We start from the raw sequence: 13,129 nt of genomic DNA on the forward strand, positions 1-13,129 counted from the left end.
ACTGGCTCAAATTAAGATCCTACATCTGTATGTGTCTCTTATTGACCTTTTCTCTATAATAGATTGGTTCCCTCACACTAATGAGATGTGCATCAGGAGGAGAACAATCTGGCCTAGATGGCCATGTACTCTTATAATCAATACCCAGCACAGCCAGAAGAGGACTGGCCTCCCCCCGTATGCATTGGCGGATTTAGGTATAGGCGGCATGGGCAGCCGCCCAGGGTGGCATCTTGTCGGGGGCGGTACGGGTCGCCCGCACACAAAAAATTGGAATGGTGACATTTGCACGATCGGTTTTAAATTGCTCATTTGCACGTCATGTCAATGATATCATGTCACCGTGTTGGACTGTGGCTCAATTAACCTTGTCAGAGTGGGCACCCTGATTCTAGTTTGTGAGCTAGACAGACTACTGCCTGGGAAGGTCTCCCACTCAGAAGTATGAGATGGGGAGGGGGGAAGGGGGTAGGTTGACCTCAGGTCTCCCCACTGGAAGCCCGAGGTAGGGTGAGCGGGGGAATCTATTGTTGGAATCGGCTAAACTTTGAACATTGAGATATTAAAAGAATGATAGGAAATGAAAGAGACTGGGTTATGTTAGAAGTTAATGGTTCTCAGAAGAAAGAAGAAGGCTTTGGAATGTGTTTGATGGAGGAGAGGAGAGGAGAGGAGAGGAGAGGAGAGCGATGTGTTGATACAGGGGAGACAGATGGACATCTGTGTATTAGATGAAAGAGGGGTTGAGGTCAGGAGGTGAGGACAGATTCTCTTAAGAGAGTAATAAATGTTTGGAATCCTGTTACCCTCTTTATTAGCTTCCTGTAGAGCCATAAAATGTAAGGATTGGAGAGAAAGGGGAGTATCTTAAGTAGGATGCATATAAACTGTGAAGTCTGAAATCTATAGCTGTCTGTTTTCAGCTATACAGAACCTTTGGGATGAGTAAACTTGGTTAAAGCTTCTCTAGTGTCTGTGGGTTATTTACTCTGAAAAACAAGAACCTAACACTATCAAATAGCGCACCTCTAACTTTGTACAGTACTAATGCAATTAGTAAAATCAGTCACACAACGAAATGCTACCAAGTAAACCACAATTCATTCATAATACTGTGAATATATAGTTTCACAGACATATTGTTGAATTTTTTTCTGGTTTGTGCGAAATCATTAAGAATAATATAAAACCAGTCTGCACACCACCAAGGTGAACTGGTTTAGTCTTGACTCTTGGTTGACAGTCTTGGGGGATGGGTAATGTATTGATGCTCGAGTGCCAAATCAACACAAATGTTTTTCTATTTGTCTTTAATAGATATAAAAAATAAGTAAGTCTTATTTTTGTATATACTGTATTTTTATATTTATATAGTTTTAAATGTTATGATTATTTATGTGTGATGTTCCAAATGTCTGACTAAAAATTACAGTTAGTGCAGAATGGTGCTTTTGGGGGGGGGGGGGGGGGTTCGCCCAGGGAGCCATACAAGCTAGAACCGCCACTGCCCCCGAGCCTGGTTCCTCTCTAGGTTTCTTCCTAGGTACCTGCCTTTCTAGGAAGCTTTTCCGCTGTGCTTCTACGTACATGTGGGTAGACTTTGGACTTTGTGACAACTGCTGATGTAAAAATAAATCTGATTGAACTTGATTGATGTTTTTGTAGAAGTGTAATATCCCTGTCTCTGTCTTCATCCCATCTGTCCATTACGCTCCATCTTGCAAGGCTCATTTGAATAATTTACTGAATCTACAGTAATGCTTTCCTTGTATCCATCACCTTTCACATCCCCCTTTTCTTTGCTTTTTATCCCTCTTTCCATTCCATACCACCCTTCTTCCTCTCCTCCTCTCCTCTCTGGGTATAGCTCTCTATTCACCTATTCATGTATTCATAGATGTGTTTGTTCAGTGACTTCCTGATAATTGTCCTGTTCATGTCTGAGACACTAGGTCTGTAGGGGCCTGTTCACACACACAGCAGGCTAGCTATCGCCTATACTATGACTCTACACACCTGAGTGGCTGGACACACACACACACACACTCACCTTGGATCAGTGAATAGAACAAGCTTTAACTGAACCACTGTAGTGGAGAACAACACATCCCAACAATATCATTAGTCCTAATTGGCTCTCACAGCTCTGACTCCACTCAGCCAACTGCTTCACCAGTCACCTGTTCAGGTAGAGAGAGAGTTAGAGAGAGAGTTAGAGAGAGAGTTAGAGAGAGAGTTAGAGAGAGAGTTAGAGAGAGATGTAGAGAGAGAGTTAGAGAGAGATGTAGAGAGAGAGGTAGAGGTAGAGAGAGGTGGAGAGGGGTAGAAAGAGAGAGAGGGAACGTGTGTGTTACTCATAGCTCATAATTCAGGATTAGAACACAGAATTCATCTCAAAACACAAAGGTTCAATCCCCCACATCTGTATGATTATCAAGGTGTCCATTACAATAAAGATATGCAAGCTACAATGAATTAATGATAAAGTTTTTTCACCGTCTCCCGTGATGAAATGTACTGTGTTCAATCAATCTTTCACAATATTACACTGATTACTCCCATTGTTGTAAATATTGTAAAGAACCATCCTAAATATCGGTGTGATATTATATTACTACAGTTCCAGAGGCAGGAGGGGGCGGTATTTCATGAAGAGCTGTCTGGTGAATGCTTACAGAGCTCAAATAACCCTCAATCTAGTGCACTTTATCCTTCCGTTATGTCTTTCTCCCATTCATTTATTTCTCTACACCATATCGCTCCTTCTCTCTCTCTCCGAGGTTGAAGACTCTCTTCACATTTCCTTGGCCGTTACCTAAAGCGAGTGTAGAATATGCATGAGTTCGGCCTTGTAAACTGCTGCTCTCAGCGCTAAAGGAAGCAGGAGGCCCAACTCAGCAGACAGGAAAAGTATCGAAAATAAAACTTATTAAGCGAGAGAGAGAGAGCGTGAGAGAGAGAAAGAACGAAAAGATAATTACTTGACACATTGGAAAGAATTAACCAAAAAACAGAGCAAACTAGAATGCTATTCTAGACAGAGAGACAGAGAGATTGAGAGAGAGATCGAAAGAGAAAAAAGACAGAGATTGAAGGAGAAAAAGACTGAGAGAGAGATTGATTTTCATATTGTAAATATCCAAAGTAAGCTTTGGCAATATTGTACATTGTTACGTCATGCCAATAAAGCAAATTGAATTGAATTGATTGAAAGAGAGATTGAAAGAGGAAGACTGAAAAAACCTGTCTGATTTATCTTAAATATTTCCTCTCTCCCTCCTATCCTATCAAATAGAATGGGGAAGAGGTCATGTGAGCATGCGAGTGTGTCTGACTTTAAGTCTGTGTGTGTGTGTGTGTGTGTGTGTGTGTGTGTCGTGCCAGAGTGTGTCCAGATCTCTGTGACTGTAGTTCTGGCTGGTTGCCAGGCAACAGAGGCAGGCAGACAGCTCACCACAGCTGCTATGAGATAGGACACATCTTCACGCCTCTGGCTCTGGCCAGTAGTATGGGTCACCGTTCAGAGGTCGTAAGGTCACTGAGACACCACTCTGTCATCACTCTATCAACTGTCCAATCACCGGGTGACCATTTAGTGAGGCCAGTGGATGAGGACCGCCCAGTGAGTGAACTCACTAATCTAGATCTTTATCTTGATGTCACTGTACATCTTGATCTGTTTAATCCCTTCCTCTCGCTCTCTAGCTCTCTCTCCTGACTCTTTTGCTCTCTCTCATTCTCTCTTTCTCTATCCCTCCTCTCTCTCTTGCTTTCTCACTCTCGCTCAAAGCTCAGGGTTTAGAGGTCAGATTGCTTTTGTATTCAGTCCTATTTTGGTCTCTTTTCTTTGACTGTGCCGCTGGAGGTAGTTAAGCAGCAGTGGATGAGTGAATGGCTGCATGGTGTATGTCTCTGCCCCTCTGTCTTTCCCCAGGCCTCTCCCCAGGCCTCTCCCCAGGCCTCTATCTCTGCCCTTTGCTCTTTAGAAATAGGGCTACCATCTACAGAGAATACAAAACCCTCTCCTGAAGCCAAGAAAGGGTTTCAACATATTTTCCCTCTTAGTCCCTTGTAATGCACCTCCTGGAGGGGTGTTTGCCTTGACCTACATGGTGTGGAACCATGGAGCCAGGATGACATTCTCTTTTCAAGTACAATCAATTACACAACACTCTTAGCAAGGATTCTGTTACTGACACATCATGATCCATTTAATCTGCCTATGAAGGTCATTATGCATGGAATAATACAAAACACTGGAAATACAACTCCTCAGAAAAACATGTATAATCACCATTCACAGAATGCCCTTCATATCATTTCCATTTTCATAAAGTCATGTCTAACACGTCAGTTGACATGTAGTGGCTTTGTCGTGTTCCACTTCTCGTACAGTTGTAGCATATCAGTACCACAGGTATTAATCATGGCTGGCATTGTTTGCAATCCACCCATGCAGTAACTATTAAGTCCAAACCACCAATTAACCAACAGATAAATAGAGAGGCAGGCAGGCAGGCAGGCAGGCAACAAGACAGACACACAGACAGGCAGGCAGGCAGGCAGGCAGGCAGGCAGGCAGGCAGGCAGGCAGGCAGGCAGGCAGGCAGGCAACAAGACAGACAGACAGACAGACCAAGAGAGAGACAGACAGACAGATGAGTGTGTCTCTGTATCATAAAGCAGTAGCTAGGCCTCAGACCCACAGATAACAGAGTGATGCTCTGCTCCAAGCCGGGTTGGGATTAATTCCACAAATTGAATTCAAATTCCATTCCTTCTCCCTCTAAATTCCATTTCATTTAATTCAATTTTCCGGCCAGTCTTTAAATTCAGAGATAATTACATTCTTCTCAATTCCAATGTTAGGTAAATTCCAATAATTCAATTCCCAATTGAATATTATCTGCAACAGTTCAGACAGTCTAGCTATACTGGGAATATAGAAATACAAGTTGAAATAATTTATAACAAATCTTGCAGTCAATTGTTGATATTAAATGCAGTAATTCCATTAACTGGGAAATGTAGAAATATTGAATTCCAATTCAATTATAAAGATTAAATAATTTTACAATTCCAATTCAATTTCAATTCCGAAAAGTCCAAACAGTCTTTTTCCAATTCAATTCCAAATCTATAACTTGAAGATTGCTGAAATTTGAATTGAGCAGTGTTGGGGTAATGCATTACGTAATCAAATTACTTTTATGAGTAACAGAGTAAAATAACGTGGTACTTTTTCTAATTGGGTAATACTGGGTAATATACTGCTCAAAAAAATAAAGGGAACACTTAAACAACACATCCTAGATCTGAATGAAAGAAATAATCTTATTAAATACGTTTTTCTTTACATAGTTGAATGTGCTGACAACAAAATCACACAAAAATAATCAATGGAAATCCAATTGATCAACCCATGGAGGTCTGGATTTGGAGTCACACTCAAAATTAAAGTGGAAAACCACACTACAGGCTGATCCAACTTTGATGTAATGTCCTTAAAACAAGTCAAAATGAGGCTCAGTAGTGTGTGTGGCCTCCACGTGCCTGTATGACCTCCTTACAACGCCTGGGCATGCTCCTGATGAGGTGTCGGATGGTCTCCTGAGGGATCTCATCCCAGACCTGGACTAAAGCATCCGCCAACTCCTGGACAGTCTGTGGTGCAACGTGGCGTTGGTGGATGGAGCGAGACATGATGTCCCAGATATGCTCAATTGGATTCAGGTCTGGGGAGCGGGCGGGCCAGTCCATAGCATCAATGCCTTCCTCTTGCAGGAACTGCTGACACACTCCAGCCACATGAGGTCTAGCATTGTCTTGCATTAGGAGGAACCCAGGGCCAACCGCACCAGCAAATGGTCTCACAAGGGGTCTGAGGATCTCATCTCGGTACCTAATGGCAGTCAGGCTACCTCTGGCGAGCACATGGAGGGCTGTGTGGCCCCCCAAAGAAATGCCACCCCACACCATAACTGACCCACCGCCAAACCGGTCATTCTGGAGGATGTTGCAGGCAGCAGAACGTTCTCCACGGCGTCTCCAGACTCTGTCACGTCTGTCACATGTGCTCAGTGTGAACCTCATCTGTGAAGAGCACAGGGCGCCAGTGGCGAATTTGCCAATCTTGGTGTTCTCTGGCAAATGCCAAACGTCCTGCACGGTGTTGGGCTGTAAGCACAACCCCCACCTGTGGACGTCAGGCCCTCATACCACCCTCATGGAGTCTGTTTCTGACCGTTTGAGCAGACACATGCACATTTGTGGCCTGCTGGAGGTCATTTTGCAGGGCTCTGGCAGTGCTTCTCCTGCTCCTCCTTGCACAAAGGCGGAGGTAGCGGTCCTGCTGCTGGGTTGTTGCCCTCCTACGGCCTCCTCCACGTCTCCTGATGTACTGGCCTGTCTCCTGGTAGCGCCTCCATGCTCTGGACACTACGCTGGCAGACACAGCAAACCTTCTTGCCTCAGCTCGCATTGATGTGCCATCCTGGATAGAGCTGCACTACCTGAGCCACTTGTGTGGGTTGTAGACTCCATCTCATGATACCACTAGAGTGAAAGCACCGCCAGCATTCAAAAGTGACCAAAACATCAGCCAGGAAGCATAGGAACTGAGAAGTGGTCTGTGGTCCCCACCTGCAGAACCACTCCTTTATTGGGGGTGTCTTGCTAATTGCTTATAATTTCCACCTGTTGTCTATTCCATTTGCACAACAGCATGTGAAATTTATTGTCAATCAGTGTTGCTTCCTAAGTGGACAGTTTGATTTCACAGAAGTGTGATTGACTTGGAGTTACATTGTGTTGTTTAAGTGTTCCCTTTATTTTTTTGAGCAGTGTATATTATTATTGTTACTTAGTCAAACAGCCGGGTGTGTGTTTCAAATCAAATCAATCTCGACTTGTTTCCAATTGAGTTCTCGAGCAAGCGAAGAAAGGCTGTTTGGAGAAATGTCATGACTGCTGCTGTCCATAGAAATGTATAAAGGGCGCTCCTCTGATCTTTGCCATTGAACGCTTCTGTGATCGCAAAGCCAATAGATAGATGGCTTTCCCTTCTAGTGACAAGTGTGCCCTCTATACGTCTCTATGGGTCCGTGTACGTGCAGTCCAGAACCAGAACTGGCGGTTCGAGAGAAAGATTTTGAAATAACAGATTTTTGCCTTACAGAATGTACAGCTAATTAAGCAGTCCATATATAGCGCAGCACTTGTAGACTAGCACAGCAAAGCAGCGCCACAGATGAAAGGAGGAACTAGTGATCCAACCTGAATTAGTAAGTAGCGTATCTTATTTAGAGAGTGCATGGCTCGCCTTGCTCCCTCAGTCAGTCAAACAAACGGTGAGATTTTGAGCTTGTTTTCATGAAAGTAACGCAAAGTAATGTAACTAGTAATATGATGTGTACTTTCCACACAAAGTAATACTGTAAGGTAACGAGTAATAGGTAATATATGGCCAGATTTATGTACACTGGAAAACACCAGCCACACCCATTAGCTGTTCAACACAGATAATGAAGTTATAACACATTTTAGATGTTTTTATTTATTCTGTTTGTGCACGTGTGTGTGTGTGTGTGTGTGTGTGTGTGTGTGTGTGTGTGTGTGTGTGTGTGTGTGTGTGTGTGTGTGTGTGTGTGTGTGTGTGTGTGTGTGTGTGTGTGTGTGTGTGCCTGTCTATGAGCGTGTTTACAGTGCCTCCTCTTCCCTAACGAGCTCTCTTTGCTGCGTTCATTTAACGACAAAGGTATTAAAAATGAGTGCCATTGCCTTTATCAGATAATACAGTGCTTGACTAATTTGTCAAAGTTTCTGTTAAAGCACTTTAGGCTGCTAACGAGCTGCAGCCTCGTAAACACCCAGGCCACTGTCACTGGATGCTGCGGCCATCTTTGCTTGTGGAGGACATAAAAAGATGCAAAACGTAATAATTTTGTCTTCTCTCCCTGAATCTCTCCCTACTCCTCTTCAACCAACCCTCATCCTCTTTCTCTCTCCATGTCTTTTCATGTATTCCTCTTTCTCATTCTGGTCTCTTTCCTCTCATCAATATTTCCTCTCTGTCATCTTATCATCCTTGTGTACCCCTCTCACTCCTCAAATCACTCTTCCTTTCTCTGTCTTTCCATTGTGCTGCCTCTCCACTCAAATCCCTCTACCATCCGTCTACCCTCTATCCCTCCCTTCATGCACCCCTCTCTGTCCTGCAGGGTTTCTGAGTACCGGGGACCAGTCAGCCAAGGGGAACTATGGTCTTTTGGACCAGATCCAGGCTCTGCGCTGGCTCAATGAGAACATTGGCCACTTTGGAGGAGACCCAGAGAGGATCACCATCTTTGGCTCTGGGGCTGGAGCCTCCTGTGTCAATCTGCTCATTCTCTCCCACCACTCAGAGGGTAAGGACCTGTCGTCATAGTCATAACTCAGCTAGTGTAGCTGGTGTGAAATGGCTTGCTAGTTAGTGGTGCGCGCTAGTGGGATTTCAATTGGTGACGTCACTCACTCAGAGACTTTGAAGTAATTGTTTCCCTTGCGCTGCAAGGACCGCGACTTTTGTGGAGCGATAGGTAATGATGCTTCGTGGGATGTAGTTGTTGATGTGTTCGTTGGGTCCCTGGTTGAAGCCCACGTTGGGGCGAGGAGAGGGATGGAAGCAACACCGTAACACTAGCACAGGGCTCTCCAATCCTGTTCATGGAGAGCTACCCTCCTCTACGTTTTTACTCCACTCCAACCCTGTTCACGGAGAGCTACCCTCCTCTACGTTTTCACTCCAACCCTGTTCAGGACGGTAGCTCTCCAGGACCAGGGTTGTAGAGCCCTGCAATAGCACATAATGTTCTGAGAACCATATGTTTCTTAGAGCCTGGTGAGAGTGTAGTTGTCCTATGGTTATTTTGCATACAACCTTCCCACAACTTTCTGGGAATGGTGCAGAATAGTTGCTTGGCTTTGGAACATTCTCGGCACATTTAAGGAACTTGACAGAAAAACATTATTTTCTTGGTATTTCATTAGTTTTACAGAACGTTTCCTAAAAGTTCAAACATGGTTACATTTCATTGACATTTTGGTAATGTTCTAGGAAGGTTCTCCAACTGGTTTGACATTGGGAATGTTCTCAAATAGTTCAGAGAACATTAAGAAACCTTCTTCTGTGGGAATTTCAGTACTTCAGCATAACGTTTCCTACGGGTTTCCTCATGGTTCTATTTATGGTCATGTTCTCAAATTGTTCCAAGAACATTAAGAAAATGTTTAAAAAAAACATATGAAACTTTAGTAACGTTCATAGAACATTCCAAGAATATTATTTAAAACCTCTTAGTGACCCCTTAACAGGCGGATCCCGTTAGCGGGATCGATTTGACAATAGCCAGTAAAAAATCAGAGCGCCAAATTCAAAACAGCAAACATCTGATAATTAAAATGTCTCACTCATACAAGTATTATACACCAGTTGAAAGATAAGATTCTCCTTAATCTAACCACATTGTCCGATTTCAAAAAGGCTTTACGGCGAAAGCAAAACATTAGATTATGTTAGGACACCACATAAACAAGAAAAGCCACACAGCCATTTTCCTAGCGAGGAGAGACGTCACAAAAAACAGAAACACAGCTAAAATTAAGCACTAACCTTTGATGATCTTCATCAGATGGCACTCATAGGACTTCATGTTACACAATACATGTATGTTTTGCTCGATAAAGTTCAGATTTATATCCAAAAACCCCATTTTACATTGGCGCGTAATGTTCAGAAATGTTTTCCCTCCAAACCTTTCCGGTGAATGAGCACAATGAGCACACATATTACAGAAATACTCATCATAAACTTTGATCAATATACAAGTGTTATGCACATAATTATAGATAGACTTCTCCTAAATGTAACCGCTTTGTCAGATTTCAAAAAAGGTTCACGGCGAAAGCACAATTTGCAATAATCTGAGTACAGCCCAGAAGACACCAACAACAAGCAAACAGAAACCCGCCATTTTGGAGAAATTACATTATAAATATTAGCTTACCTTTGATTATCTTCATCAGAAGGCACTCCCAGGAACCCCAGCTCCACAATAAATGTTCGATAAAGTTTATATTTATGTCCAAATACATCCATTTTGTTTGCGCGTTAGGTTCACTATCCAAATCCACAACGCGCGCGCTTACTTAGTCCAGACGAAAAGTCAAAAAAGTTATACTACAGTTTGTAGAAACATGTCAAACGATGTATAGAATCAGTCTTTAGGTTGTTTTTAACATATATCTTCAATAAAATTCCAACTGGACCTATCCGTTCTCTTTAGGAGTGAATATGAACTCAGCTCGCTCCCAAGGCGACGCGCGTGACTGAACCCATGCCTTATAATGGGACACCTACTTCCTTGGGCTGTTATTCCCATCAAATTCACCTTAGAATCCTCAAACAAGGTTCTAAAGACTGTTGATATCTAGTGGAAGCTTTAGGAAGTGCAAAATGAACCCTAAGTCACTGTATACTGTAAAGGCAATCACTTGAAAAAACTACAACCTCAGATTTCCCACTTCCTGGTTGGATTTTTATCAGGTTTTTGCCTGCCATATGAGTTATGTTATACTCACAGACATCATTCAAACAGTTTTAGAAACTTCAGAGTGTTTCTATCCAAATCTACTAATAATATGCATATTCTACCTCCTGGGCCCGAGTAGCAGGCAGTTTAATTTGGGTACTTTTTTCATCTGGCCGTGAAAATACTGCCCCCTATCCCTTTAAAAAGCATAATGTTAAGAAAACGTTCCAAAAAAAGCCAAGAAAACTTTAGTAATGTTAAAAACATTTACATTCCATACTCGGCATCAACAAAACTCTCTATCCTCAATCTTGTTAAATGTTGTCAGGTGTGTTGGCCACACCCACTAATTGGCCTCACCCACTAATTGGCCTCACCCGATCTTAATGAGTGTTTGTCTTCTTTGAAATGGGGTCTGTTTGAATAGACTAAAATTAACAGCTTGAACGAAAAACATTACATGATAGCTCCATCCTGGTGGCGCAGTGGACTAATTCCATGAATAGAGAACAGAGTATTATAGGAAATTAATTTCCGTGTGTCCTGGAGTTCAAAAAAGTGAATCCAAAATAAGCTAGCAGTGCTATTCAAAGTCTTATTGAAAACATTCAGTGAAAGTTTTAAGGAACTTATTCTAAAACCATCAAATAACCTATAATTTCCGTTCTCAGAGCATTAATAAACCTTCCAGGAAAACATTCAAGGAACTAGAGGAAAACATTCTCAGAACCTCCCTGCAACCCAAAACTGACACATTTTCACTTATGTTCTCAGAACATTTTTTTTTTTATCAGTTTTTCTGGTCAGGAAATGTGTATGTTCGTTCCCACAACCAATGTGAAACCAAAAACATACGTTCCCACAACTTCCAAGGAACCAAATGTGCTATCTGGGAACAGTCATCATCATTTTAGTGATTATCATCAACAACATAAGAATCATCATTGCCAACATCATCAAACATGATTGTCAGGGGCCTCTCGAGTGGCACAGCGGTCTAAGGCGCTGCATCACAGTGCTAGCTGCGTCACTACAGATCCTGGTTTGATCCCAGGCTGTATCGCAACCGGCCGCAACCGGGATACCCATGAGGCGGCGCACAATTGGCCCAGCGTGGTCCGGGTTAGGGGAGGGTTTGGCTGGCAGGGATGTTCTTGTCCCGTTGCGCTCTAGCGACTCTTGTAGCGGGCTGGGCATAATGTACGCTGACACGGTCGCCAGGTGTACGGTGTTTCCTCAGACACATTGATGCGGCTGGCTTCCGGGTTAAGCGAGCATTGTATCAAGAATCAGTGTGGCTTGGCAGGGTCGTGTTTCGGAGGATGCACAGCTCTCGACCTTCGCCTCTCCCGGCACTCAAGCATCAATACATTACTCATCCCCGAACACTGTCAACCAAGAGTCAAGACTAAACCAATTCACTGGTTGTATATTATTCTTAACAATTTCGCACAAACCAGAAAAAAATGCAACAATATGTCAATGAAACTATATATTCACAGTATTATGAATGAATTGTGGTTTATTTGGTAGCATTTCATAGTGTGACTGATTTGACTAATTTCATTATACTGTACAAAGTTAGAGGATGCGCTATCTGATAGATTCCCCCGCCCCTCCTACCTTGGGCTTCTAGTGGTGAGACCCCCCCCCCCACCCCCCATCTCATACTTCTGAGTGGGAGACCTTCCCAGGCAGTAGCCTGCCTAGCTCACAAACTAGAATCAGGGCACCGACTCCGACAAGGTTAATTGACCCACAATCCCACACGGTGACATGATACCATTGACGTGACGTGCAAATGAGCGATAGAAAACCGATCATGCAAATGTCACCATTCCGACTTTTTTTGCGCGGGCTCCCCGTGCCGTCCCCAGCAAGATGCCGCCCTGGGCGGCTGCCCATGTCGCCTATACCTAAATCCGCCACTGCATACGGGAGTTGCAGCTATGGGACAAGACTGTAACTACCAATTGATTTCATGAAATTGGGGAGAAAAAAATGTAAATAAAATAATAAAGTCATTTTGGGCTCCCGAGTGGCACAGCGATCTAAGGCACTGCATCTCAGTGCAAGAGACGTCACTACAGTCCCTGGTTTGAATCCAGGCTGTATCACATCCGGCCGTGGTTGGGAGTCCTATAGGGCGGCACACAATTGGCCCAGCGTCGTCCGGGTTTGGCTGGGGTAGGCCGTCATTGTAAGTAAGAATTTGTTCTTTACTGACTTGTCTAGTTAAATAAAGGCTAAATAAAAAACAAATAAATAAATAAACAGTCATTATCTACAATAACAGCAATATCATCATCTACAACAACAATCCCCACTATTCCCCTCATCATAATCACCATATTACCATTTCAATCATCAACACGATAGCACTATCCAACATGTTTTAACTACTATTCAGGTATGTGTTAAAAATGGAAACCCAGAGAGGTGTATTTAAAGGCCCAATACAGCCATTTTTTATATCAATATCATATAATTTCTGGGTAACAATGCAGTACCTTACTATAGTAGTTTTCCTTTAAAATTGACAAAAATAGCTTTTTCAGAAA

At 43.0% G+C, this 13,129-nt stretch overlaps 1 protein-coding gene across 5 annotated transcripts in view; it reads left to right on the forward strand.

Annotated features, from left to right (window-relative positions):
• The window catches only part of LOC115204218 (neuroligin-2), a 100,561-nt gene that overhangs the window by 70,694 nt on the left and 16,738 nt on the right, over positions 1 to 13,129 (forward strand). For all 5 annotated transcript variants that reach the window (XM_029769612.1, XM_029769611.1, XM_029769614.1 and 2 more), the window contains one exon: positions 8,220 to 8,405. In XM_029769612.1, coding sequence (XP_029625472.1) covers positions 8,220 to 8,405 — 186 coding nt within the window. The remainder of the gene's footprint in view (positions 1 to 8,219; positions 8,406 to 13,129) is intronic.

Source organism: Salmo trutta, chromosome 12 (assembly GCF_901001165.1).
Source record: "Salmo trutta chromosome 12, fSalTru1.1, whole genome shotgun sequence".
Taxonomy (NCBI): Eukaryota; Metazoa; Chordata; class Actinopteri; order Salmoniformes; family Salmonidae; genus Salmo; species Salmo trutta.